Consider the following 13,075-nt stretch of genomic DNA (forward strand, 5'->3'; position numbering starts at 1 on the left):
TGCATTTGACCTAATTTTTAGGCAAAATAGAGGCAGCACCACAACAGGAGCCACTATGTGATTTATAGTCAGATTCCCAATGCTTTATCATACAACACAAAGTAAAATCTCATTAGTGTGCTCCTTACTGAACCTTAAAAGCATTATAACAGGCATGTTTTATGTACTCAGAATATTAGAAATACACAGAATAGTACTTAAGAACACAGAAACTGGGCACATTGTTTAATTTTATTTACTCTTCTGTGACCAGTTTCCTCATCTGAAAATAAGGATAATGTTACCTTTTCACAATCAATTGTAACTACAAAGGCACCTACCAAACAGGTTGTTTCTTTTTCTTCTTTTAGTTTGGTGGCCTGGGGTAGGGGGGAGGATAACATTTTGAAAAGTCTATATAAGTACTTACTGGATCCATTAAGAACACTCGAGAAGCTGCACAAAGATTCAAGCCAACTCCACCTGCTTTTAAGGACAGTAACATTATAGTAGGAGATCCTGCTTCTGTGTTTTGAAAACATTGAATTGATTCAACTCTTTTCTTTTGAGCCATGGAACCATCTAAACGAGTAAACACGAATCCCGAGGCTCTAATGAGAAACAGAAAATAGACAGGTAATATTATACTATAAAAAATAATAAATAGTTAACAAATTTTAAACAAAATTCTTTCACTAATTAATTTATGTAGTACTAAAGATCAGTCAAACCCAAGGCCTTGCACAAGCTAAGTAAGCACTTTCGTAGCTACTACACATTCAGTCCTTCATTTATTTATCAATAAAGCCCCTAGCTGTCTGCCAAATACTAAGTCAATTATTTCCTGATTAATTCAGAACTTAATTTTAAGATATACTCAGGAGAAGTTCTGTAATTACATGGAATATCATTTTATACAGATGAAATGACTAAACCTGGTAAAACATTTTTTTTTTTTTTTTTTGCTATCAAACTACACACAAGTACTAAATCCTCCTATGTGAAGTAGAAAGCACTGTTAAACTTACTTAAGTGGTGTTTCTATTAAAGACAGGAATGTGGTAAACTGAGAAACAACTAAACTTTTTATGTTGGGGTTCTTTGTCCTTAATTCAATCAAAGCATGCATTAGAGCATTAATCTGAAACAAAACAAAACAAAAAACCCATTGTATCCATTAGATTCCATCTCAATTGGTAAGATAAGTCCAAACATTCTAGTTTTTAAAAATTTATTAGCACACACAAATTTTAATCAGGTTCACATAATGCAGTATTCACTGAACAAATCCAACATTGAAAAGGTTTTCATATAATTTAACTAAAAAGCAAAAGTAAAAGAATAGAGACTGAAAAAAATACCATAATAATCCAAATCCCTTCCTTTTCCAACTTCAATTTAACACTAAATATCAATACAAGCCAGTAGCACCAAAAGAATATGCAATGACAGGATTAAAACAGAATTACAATTACTATTTTATATGATATTTCCTCATGAAATATGAAATAACAGTAGAATATCTGCCCATGGCTACTTTACCTTTGAACTGGATGTCCATTCCATATTGGACTTTTTCTCATTGTCACATGCCAATTCTTCTGGAGGACATTCTAATAAATTATCTCCATGTATATTATTTCTGCATAAAGGGCATTTAGCATGTGGCTATATACAAAAGATCAAAGAATGATTCACACTTGTCATAAGGATAGAGATATAAATTTATCTAAATTTTCTTAAAGTTATACACTTCTTATGGTTAACATTTTATTCAGGCTTTTTGTCACATTCATCTACTTAGGATCAACCTGTACCTGAACTCCAAACATACAAACATGTCCTCATGTAAGAGACATGAGATGGGTAATGCCTAGGGAGTGCTCACCAACCTAACACAGAGCGCCTGTGTGGCCTGGGCAGGCGTCTCCATGACGGGTAAGGTGACCTGCTGATGTCCCATGCAACCTAAGTCAGAAGTTCATTTATTAGTAAAAGGGGGACCTGTAGGTCCCTGGGCCCTGTTTTGGGTAACTGTTGCCTTGCTTACTGACCTTGACCTTGATATCCTCCCTATGCTAATTCCTTCCCAGGTTTCACCCTCCTCAATGCTTAAGGGAAGTTCCTTGTCTGTGCATCCTGCATAAAGGGCGTTAACAGCTTAGATGGAAGATTGTAAAACATCTGTAGTAAACTTCTGCCCTCCAGGGTTCTCCCATTGTGCTGTAAGCCTGTATTTAAGACCTCCTCCCTCCTTCAATAAAAAAAAAAAAGAATTCCAGTCCTCAGGCTGGAGAGGTGGCCAGAGGTTAAAAAAGAAAGAAAGAAAAAAAAGTAAGAGACATATATAAAGGGCAGTGTAAAAGAGTGCAATCTTGACTAATGGCAGAAGCTCATGGCACTGAGTATCATCTGCTACTAAGTAAAATGTGATGAATAATTTCTTGAACTTAACTATAATACAGTAAACATGCATGCAATTCTCCAAAAGAAGTCTCATCTGTGGGTTGCAACCCTGTTTTGCATATCAGATATTTACATTACAATTCATAACACTACCAAAATTACAATTATGAAGTAGCAGCGAAATAATTTTATAGTTGGTGGTCACCACACCATGAGGAAATGTATTAAAGGGTTGCAGCATTAGGAAGGTTGAGAACCACTGCAAGGGTTTATAAAACTTGTAGTTTATAAAGCTTATAAGAGCTTGAGAAGTCCATAGCTCTCAAATACTACAAGTTCATTCAAAGCAAGATCTAATAAAATGAGGTTGTATCTTAACTAGATACTCAGTATCACTGCAAAACAAAAAGATACTAAAATTTAAACATTAAAAATCTATTCAAAGAACTACCTCTTAGGAAGGAAAGATAAATGAGTTGGGGGAGTAGAAAAGGGTAGTAGTTCATACAGCTATGCTGACTTCATAGTCAAGCCTATAACTATAATTGTGTATTTTCCCACATGTATGTTACACATCAATTTGAAATATTTTTAATTTGTATTAGCTGAAAGATTGCTTAAAGTATTATCCAGTTTCAAACATTTTCACAAATGAATCTACCTACTTTATTCTACTTTGTTCAACACGGCAAAAGCTGTATGTGTCAATCAGATTCCTGAGACATAGCTGAGCCAGATTAGAGTGATAAAAGTACAATATCATCAGATTTTGAACTTAGTTTAAGAAAAAAAAATACAATAAATAGTTTACTTTAAATATATTATACTAAATTAAATAAACACTTTGCTTTTTACTTTTTAAAAAATGTGGCTACTATAAAACTTAAATTCCTTGTGTTTCACTTTATTAATGTATTTAATTGAACACAAGGATCTAAAATTTAGAACTAGCACTATTGACTAAAACATAGTGCCTCCCTATGTTGATATTTTAATTGTACTGAAATGTGATTTTATTTGTATGTTAATAAATAAAGTTGCCTGGGGGTCAGAGCTAATAGCAAGCCATAGCAGAAGCTGGGCAGTGGTGGTGCATGCCTTTAATCCCAGCTCTTGGGAGGCAGAGCTAAGCAGATCGCTGTGTGTTCAAGGATACAGCCAGCATGGAGACACACGCCTTTAATCTCAATACCAACCACAGAAGACCTGGAGGTCTGTATAGACAGGCAGTGACGAGATCATGTGGTTGGGTTTACAACCAATGAGAAGGCAGAATAGAAAGTCTATAAAAAGACAAACAGACAGGAAGTAGCTGGCTTGCTGAGAAGGACAGAAGCGACAGTGAAAGGTAAGGTTTTTAGCTCTTAGCTATTTCTCTGATCTCTTGAGCTTTCACCTTTACATTGGCTCTGTGTTTCTTATTTAATAAGATGGTTACACCTACACCTCCCAAAAGTAATGCCTTTTAATTTATGATAAACATATCACCTGAAATAATTAACTGTGAAAGGTGCATTATTAAATTCAAGTTAGAACATGTTATCATCCCAGGACTTGGTTGGGTTTTCATTACACCAAAGAAAGTTGTACCACTCCATCAAACACTGACTCCATACTGAACAACAAACTAACCTGCTCACTTTGAATGACCTGGCAAATACAAGGTTTACAAAAAACATGTGCACAATGTGTTATCACAGGAACTGTTAATGAATCCAGGCAAACTGCGCATTCTTCATCTGAACCAGAGCTCAGAATTAACTTCATCTTCTTTATTAATGCCTTTCTCAGTTCTTCAGGTGTATTATTTCCTAGGAGAAAAAAAAAGAGGCTCAAAAATTAATTGCAAAACAAACTTTTTAATGTAACTAGAATAGTTTATCTTCCATAAGGAACTTTGTTTAGTTATCTTTATCTTTATTCTGGCACCTGCAAAACACATCATGAATTTGGAATTCTAAGAAAAACTCAGAAGATGCCATCTCACTTGATACACATCACACAATATCTGCCACAATAGCAGCATATGAGAAAGAACTAGTGTGAACGTTCTTCTGGAAATTCTGCAAAGACATCATACTTCCACTTCATTTATAAAAAAATTCTTGGAGCCAGAAAGATTGCTCAGCAGGTAAGGATACCTACCCCATGCTTGACAACATGACCCACATGGAATGGAAAGAACTGACTCTTGCAAGTTGTCCTTTGACCTCCACAAATGCATGTATGCATATACATATACAAATACATAAAGGTGCTAATTTTTAAAAATCTTAACTAGTTGAGTGATGGTGGTGTATGCCTTTAATCCCAGCACTTGGGAGCCAGAGGCAGGTGGATCTCAGTGAGTTTGGGGCCAGCCTGGTCTACAAAGTGAGTTCCAGGACAGCCAGTACTGTTACTCAGAAAAATCCTGTCTCAATTAAAAAAAAACAAAAACAAAATTTTGTTTTTGGTTTTTGTTTTTCGAGAAGGGCTTCTCTGTGTAGCTTTGCGCCTTTCCTGGAACTTACTTGGTAGTCCAGGCTGGCCTCGAACTCACAGATCCACCTAGCTCTGCCTCCCGAGTGCTGGAATTAAAGGCGTGCGCCGCCGCCGGCACCGCCGCCGCCGCCGCTGCCGCCGCCACCACCACCACCCGGCAACAAAAAAATCTTAACTAAAGTAAGGCATAAATAGCAAAGTTACAAACCAAATTCAAGTCATATAAAAATATGTCCTTCTGATTGAACTATTTAGCAAATATAATGTTATAAACCAATCACATTTCCTTACCGGGAAGACCACTCGAAGACATTCCATTTGTAAGAAGATGAGTATGACAACAAATCTGCCGCAATCTAAGCAGAAGACCCAAAACATCTGCATAGTGTGCAAGAACAGTCCCTTCAGTAAAATACCTAGAGATAAAATGTCAAACTATCAACATCTCTAAACAAGAATAAAAACAAAAGCTACCTCATCTTTAATAAAACCATGAAAAAACATCAGCTAGGAAAATGTAAATAAGCACTGACTACATTCCTCAGCTGGTTCTTCAAAATAAGAGGCACAATGAAAGGGAAATTAGTGTCTTTCATGAGAAAACAGAAATAGGGTATATGCATGGTGACCTGAATTTTCTAGTCCAATTTACACACACACACACACACACACACACACACACACACACACACACACACACGGTGGGGGGTGAGGGGAGGTTGTGGCACAATACTCAATTTTATAAGCAATTATTATAAGCATTATGCTTGATCTGTTGTATAAACATCAATAAAACCTAGAAGAATTCACATGTGACTCCTATGAATAAGAAAACTGTATATTTCTTCATGGCCTTGGACATAGCTAGGACCTTTATATGAATCTAGACAAGCAGCTAGGCCAGAAAGAACTCAAGATAGTCAAATATTGAATAACCAACATAGAGAAAACAAAGGTAGTGAAAGAAAACTCACCAGAAAAAAATAAAAATTATGACTGTGAGCACTGCTGCAATTTAACATCACTCAAGAAAACAACTCCCACAAAAGAATAAGAGTTCATGGCAAAGATAAAGAGACTTTACAAGATGCAGCATATCAACACAAGAGATCCAAGATAAACCTGAGTATAATAAAGAAAAGGAAATCACCTGAGAAAGGAAGAGTTACACTATGTCTTAGTTACGGTTTCTATTGCTGTGAAGAGACACCATATGTAGCTGGAATTTTCCTGTGTCCTACCCAGCCCTGAAGCCAGTCAGACTCAAATAAACATACATAGGGTTATATTAATTACAAACTGTGGCTCGTATGGCCTATGGCTCAAGCTTCTTGCTAGCTAGCTCTTAACTAAACTCAGCCCATTTCTATTAATCTATATGTTGCCCCAAGTTCCATGGCTTTATCTGTGTGCCATTACATGCTGCTCCCTGGTCAGTGGGATGGTGTCTCCTCCGCCTCTGCCTTTCTTCTTCCTGTCTCTCTGCTGGATTTCCCGCCTGCCTCTAAGCTGCCTTGTCATAGGCCAAACAGCTTTATTTATCAACTAGTCAAAGCAACACATATTCACAGCATACAGAAAGAAATCCCACAGCAACCATGGCCATGGCAACTCTTATAAAGAAAAACATTTCATTGGGGCTGGCTTACAGTTCAAAGGTTGTAGATGTAACCAATCGTCTTATTAAAATAAGAAACACAGAGCCAAGGTAAAAGAGAAAAGCCGAGAGGTCAGAGCTCAGAGATAAAATCTTACCTCCTGCAGTGCTCCTAGCTTCCCCGAGAGAGGGAGGTACTTCCTGTGTCCCTGTTTAAATAATCTTTCTGTTCTGCCTTCTCATTGGTTGTAAACCCAACCACATGACTGCCTCATCACTGCCTGTAAGTACCGCCCTCCAGGTCTTAAAGGCGTATGTCTCCAATACTGGCTGTATCCCTGAACACACAGAAATCTACCTAGCTCTTCTAACCACCACGCTCTTACTATGGCTCTAATAGCTCTGACCCCAGGGCAACTTTATTTATTAACATAAAATTAAAATCGCATTTCAGTACAAATAAAATATCACCACATTTCCCCTTTTCTATTTTAATAAAAAGAAAAAAGGCAAAAGGTTATAACTAACAAAAGAAAAACTATATACAAAAGTACAATAACTATATACAATATATACAAGTAACAAATACCTAAACGATGTCTAGTCCATTTGTATTTGACAAATCAGAGAAAATAATTCCCTTATCTATCCTATTTTAGTAAGTCCAAAATGTATCTAATTCACTTTCTATCCTAATTAATCTTCAACTATAACTAACTAATCTTCAACTCCCTCAGAGACCCAAGAAGGAAATAATATTAGCTAACAAAAATAAAAACAGGAAGTGCACAAAAGCAACTTCCAAAAATTTTGTGAGTTGACAGAAACAGCCAGCTGCCTGGACAGTCACCTGAGGTTTCTCCACAGTGTTGGGGCATCATCTTCAGCCTATAGGCTTATGGTATCTGACAGACTCATTTGTGAAGTAGGTTGTACACAAGGTCAACAGTTCAACCTCACACTGGGTGAGAGCAGTCCATGTACCAGAAACACCTGAATTCCACTAGTGTCATGTCATGATTCAGGATTTTAAATTCTGGAAATTGTTGATGGTTTTTGAATTCAGCTGTCCATTCTTCTTGGTTGTGTATATATGGCTTCATCTAAGCATGCCCTTCTCCACATCCCTCTATTAAATGCCAGTCTACTATTGAGAGGCGTGAGCTTTCAGTTGCTGTTCCATTGCACAACAGAAGCCATCGGCCCACTGCCTGTTCAGCTGCCTTCGAAGAAAAGGGTACTGTACCTTTTCCAGATTGTGAAGGCGACTTCAGGGATGGTGCCATATTGTCCTGGCCTCAGAAGATGCCTTTTGATAAAGCCATAACCATACTTGTTTTGGCAGGAATCGGTAGTCCTTTGTTTCGTGTTCTGTCTGTCCATTTTGTCCTGTTGATTTGAGGATACTTTGTTGTCCAGTGGCTAACTTTTGCCACAATGAAAATTAACTCCATATGCAGTTTCTTCAATGCCCATATTTTCTCTGAAGTAGATTGGTACTGCCAGGAGCTGACATGTCTCAAAAAAGAAAAATTTCTAAGTTATTAAAATATTTTAAATGCCATATTCGTTAGATCTCTGAAGGGTTTGAAGATGACCTGTCTAAAATATATCTGCTCAATTTTTAAAACATATCTAATATGACTACAATTTCTATTGTAATGTCTAACTACTAACTTTCATTTCTTTATATCCTAATAGTTGGTAATAATGTAAAGTATTTAAAACTAGTAATTGTCTTTTTCTTTTCTTTCTTTTTTTTTTTTTTTTTAAACAAGAACCTTAAATCTAATCTCCTTTGCTTAGCCTTTTTCCTAACCCTTGACAACTTGTAACCTACCCCCCTAAATAATGAAAATTATCCCAGACCCAAAACCCATTAAAAGAACCAAAAAACCACCCGCCCCATACCACTTCTTTGGCAATGTGGGTGTCATATTCTTAAAATTGCTTCCTGCTGGGTATGGGTGAAGTTATCTTTATCCTGAAAGAAAAATTTAGGTTAATTGTCAAATTCTAGGAAAGGTAACTATATCCTTCATTATTATCCAGTCTGTGTATAATGCCAAAGTTCAGGGTTTATCTCAAGTCCTTATTCAAGTAGTCTTTGAGACTGGATCATCTCAGCTAGTCATCTCAAAATTGCTCTGAGCACCTTGTAGTTCAAAGCTGATCTGTAGATGATGTTTGTCAGTTTAGTGATATTATTATTGTCCACGTGGAATTGTTGTTGTTGTTGTTGTTGTGGGGCCCCATCTTCTTTCCGGAGATTTCAGTTGATGTTAGGCCTGGCCGTGATTTCCTGCAGAAAACTGATAAGAGACTCGAACACAAAGACATATATATGCAGCTAACTGAAGCCCTTTTTCTAGAATTAGTTAGTACTCTATATGACCATTCATATCTTAACAAAGTTTAAAATGTATATATATATTGATCTTGTAAATTTTGATATAAAATTTATACTTTAAGAAAAGTTTAAAGAATCAGAATAGAATCAAAGAGTTGAGATTAGTAATAGAATAGTCCCTTAATTAATTTGGCTTTTGTCCTGTCCCATAGCAGAAAATGGCTCTTTTATTCTGTCATGATACAGGGAGTTTGTATTTTCATTTTAACAACATGCTTGAGTTTAAAGAAGGAGAGAGCCATTCTCCAACTCCAAAGTCAGCTTTAAATTTTAATTGAACTGGGACTATTAGAAAACCAATAGTGTTAAATCTTTAGAGAAAAGCAGAAACAAACATTTAAGAAGACATAAAATTTTTTAGATAATATATACCCATATGCCATATACTCCAATATACTCTGTTTCCTGGGATAGATGATTTGTCCCTTTTCTTCAGTTGTCTCATTTGTCTTGTGTCCTTCAGATTCCTTAACCTTCATTCTCCTAAAAGACAAAAACAAAAACCTTCCCCCAAGACTAATTTTGGGGATGTTCCTTTTTGGCAAGTTATTATCTGATTAAATGAAAAGACATGTGTTACAGGTACAAGTTAGTTTAAATTGGATGTTCATGCTGGTTGATGAACTATCACCTCCTCTAATTAAGAGGTTTTTCTTGTTCAAATCGAACCTTTATCAATTTTGATGGTACCCACAGCTTATCTTCTCCTATAGAAACAAAAGCAAAACCTCGTCCCCAACGTAATACATACCCTGGCTTCCATTCTGAGGTCAGCACATCCTTAAAGTATATAGGCTGATTTAATTCTGTAGTTTTTTCTATTACCCAATGTCTCTCTGCAGCTGTTGTTCCTTTCTCATTGGCATTCAGAAAATTCAAAGTTAATAGAGCATTATGCAGTCTATTTCTGGGGGTTTTTGTTACTCCTTTCTGTTTATTTAGCATATCTTTTAGAGTTCTGTTTGACCTTTCTATAACTGCTTGACCTGTAGGATTATGTGGTATACCTGTAATATGCTTTATTTTGTAATAATCAAAAAACTGTTTCATTTTAACAGAGACATATGATGGAGCATTGTCAGTTTTAATTTGTGCAGGTATACCCATGATGGCCATAACTTCTAGCAAATGAGTGATTACAGAATCAGCTTTTTCAGAACTCAAAGCAGTTGCCCATTGAAATCCTGAATAAGTATCAATGGTGTGGTGTACATATTTCAATTTTCCAAATTCTGCAAAGTGAAACACATCCATCTGCCAGATTTCATTTCTCTGAGTACCCTTTGGGTTACATCCTGCTGGTAATGGCGTTTGATTATAGAAGGAACAAGTAGGACATTTCTTTACTATTTCTTTGGCTTGTTGCCAGGTTATGGAAAAATCCTTTTTTAAACCTTTACTATTGACATGATGTTTTTTATGAAATTCTGAGGCCTCCAGCACATTTCCTATCAATAATTTATCAATCTCATCATTGCCTTGTGCTAGAGGGCCTGGCAGACCAGTATGAGATCGGATGTGAGTTATATATAAAGGATGACTCCTTTTCCTGATTGTATCTTGTAATTGAATAAATAGTGAAGTTAATTCTGAAGCATCAGGGATAAATTCTGCAGTCTCAATATGTAATACCACTCTTTCAGCATACTGAGAGTCAGTTACTATGTTGAGAGGTTCTGAAAAATCCATTAATACCAACAGAATAGCATACAATTCTGATTTTTGCACTGAATTATAAGGACTTTGTACCACTTTACTTAAATTTTCTGATTTGTAACCTGCCTTTCCTTGTTTATTGGCATCTGTATAAAATGTACAAACTCCAGATATGGGTTTTTGCCGTACAATTCGAGGCAAGATCCAATCAGCTCTCTTTATAAAATCAATTCTGTTGCTTTTGGGATATTTGCTGTTAATTTCTCCCAAAAAATTACTGCAAGCTCTTTGCCAAGGTTCACTTTCTGTCCATAATTTTTCAATGTCCTCCTTAGTTAAAGGTACGACAATTTCTGCTGGGTCTGTTCCTGCTAATTGACGAAGTCTCAATTTTCCTTTCCAAATCAAGTCAGAGATTTTTTCCCCATAAGTTTTTAATTTTTTATTTGGTTTATTTGGTAAAAATATCCATTCCAATATAATATCTTCCCTCTGCATTAATATTCCAGTAGGGGAATGCCTAGAGGGTAAAATAACCAAAATGCAATCCAGCTTTGGATCAATACGATCCACGTGCCCTTCATGTACTTTCTTTTCTACCAAGGCTAATTCTTTCTCAGCTTCAGGTGATAATTCTCTTGGACTATTTAAGTCCTTGTCACCTTCTAAGGTTTTGAACAAATTAGTCAGTTCATCATTTTTTACCCCAACAATAGTTCGTAGATGAGAAATATCTCCAAATAATCTTTGAAAGTCATTAAGAGTCTGTAGTCTATCTCTCCTAATTTGCACCTTTTGGGGTCTAATTTTTTGTAGCTCTATTTTATATCCTAAATAATTAATAGAATCTCCTCTTTGTATTTTTTCAGGAGCAATTTGTAATCCCCAGCAAGGCAAAATTTTCTTTACTTCTTCAAACATTCTTTCTAAAGTATCTGCATTTGAGTCAGCTAGTAAAATATCATCCATATAATGATAAATTATAGATTTAGGAAATTTTTTACGTATCACTTCCAATGGCTGTTGTACAAAATATTGGCACAGAGTTGGGCTATTTAACATTCCCTGTGGGAGGACCCTCCATTGAAATCTTTTAACCGGTTGAGAATTATTATAAGTAGGCACTGTGAAAGCAAATCTTTCTCTGTCTTTTTCTTGTAAGGGTATTGAAAAGAAACAGTCTTTTAAATCAATAACTATGAGAGGCCATCCTTTTGGTAACAGAGTAGGCAAAGGAATTCCAGATTGTAGAGAGCCCATCGGCTGAATTACTTTGTTAATTGCTCTAAGGTCTGTTACCATTCTCCATTTACCAGATTTCTTTTTAATAACAAATACAGGAGAATTCCAAGGGCTGGTTGACTGTTCAATATGCTGAGCATTTAACTGTTCTTCTACCAGCTCTTCTAAAGCCTGGAGTTTCTCTGTTGTTAAAGGCCATTGCTGAACCCATACAGGCTTGTCTGTTAACCATTTTAAAGGTAGAGCTGTTGGTATTTTTGGAAGATTATCAGTTGTTGTGCCCTGTTCCTGTATAATATGGATGGCTGGTGACCACTCAAAATAATGCCTTCTAATATTTCTCTCAGAAACATGTGCTAGTTTATGATTTGTTTCTGAGATTGGAGGGATTTTAATCTGAGTATTCCATTGTTGCAACAAGTCTCGACCCCACAGGTTCATAGCTATGTTAGCGACATATGGTTTTAATTTTCCTCTCTGTCCTTCTGGACCTATACATTCGAGCCATCTTGCACTCTGTTTCACTCCAGATAATGTCCCAATTCCTAACAGTTGAACGTTTACCTCCTGAAGAGGCCAAGCTGGATGCCAAAATTCTGGTGCAATTATGGTAATGTCCGCACCTGTGTCTACCAGACCAGACAACAAAACACCATTTATTTTTATCGTTAATTTTGGTCTCTGTTCATTAATAGAAGTTTGCCAAAAAATTTTCTTTATGTTTTCTCCTGAATTTTCTATTCTCTCTTTTTCATCATCCTGACCAGCATGATTTATTCCAATAGTCATTTGGGTATTTAATCGCTCAGAGCAGGGATTTCCTCTACAGCTGCAGGAAAGGTTTGAACTGGTTTTGCTATGGGGGCCTGCGCGAGGCCCCTCCGGGAGTTTCCCGAAAACTGAGGCAAAGGATTACCCTGTCTGTCCTTTGTTGATCTACATTCATTGGTCCAGTGTTTTCCCTTACCACACCTTCTGCATACTCCAGAAGGAAGGGGCCTTCTGTTGCCATTGTTCCTTGAAGAAACATTGCTTCTAGGAATGACCTGTTTACAGTCCCTTTTAAAATGTCCTTGCTGTCCACACCCAAAACATCTAACACTCCTCAAACCTTTTGAAATTACTTCTCCTACCCACGTATCATGCTCATCAACCTCAACATTAATTGTTTCTCTAATCCAATCTTCCAAAGGTGCAGATCTTGCCCTTAACGGCCTGATTATTCTTTTGCATGCTGCATTCGCATTCTCAAATGCCAAAGCTTCAATTATTGCCTTACTAGCTTCTGATCCTGAGACCAT

General features: G+C 36.5%; 1 protein-coding gene across 5 annotated transcripts in view; it reads right to left on the bottom strand.

Moving 5' to 3' along the window:
• Positions 1 to 13,075, bottom strand: part of Hltf (helicase like transcription factor) — a 95,768-nt gene that overhangs the window by 7,149 nt on the left and 75,544 nt on the right. For all 5 annotated transcript variants that reach the window (XM_006993817.4, XM_006993816.4, XM_042278988.2 and 2 more), the window contains 5 exons: positions 5,161 to 5,285; positions 4,018 to 4,196; positions 1,522 to 1,647; positions 1,008 to 1,120; positions 410 to 590 (listed from right to left, as the gene is read on the bottom strand). In XM_006993817.4, coding sequence (XP_006993879.1) covers positions 410 to 590; positions 1,008 to 1,120; positions 1,522 to 1,647; positions 4,018 to 4,196; positions 5,161 to 5,285 — 724 coding nt within the window. The remainder of the gene's footprint in view (positions 1 to 409; positions 591 to 1,007; positions 1,121 to 1,521; positions 1,648 to 4,017; positions 4,197 to 5,160; positions 5,286 to 13,075) is intronic.

Source organism: Peromyscus maniculatus, chromosome 6, assembly GCF_049852395.1.
Source record: "Peromyscus maniculatus bairdii isolate BWxNUB_F1_BW_parent chromosome 6, HU_Pman_BW_mat_3.1, whole genome shotgun sequence".
NCBI classification, from domain to species: domain Eukaryota; kingdom Metazoa; phylum Chordata; class Mammalia; order Rodentia; family Cricetidae; genus Peromyscus; species Peromyscus maniculatus.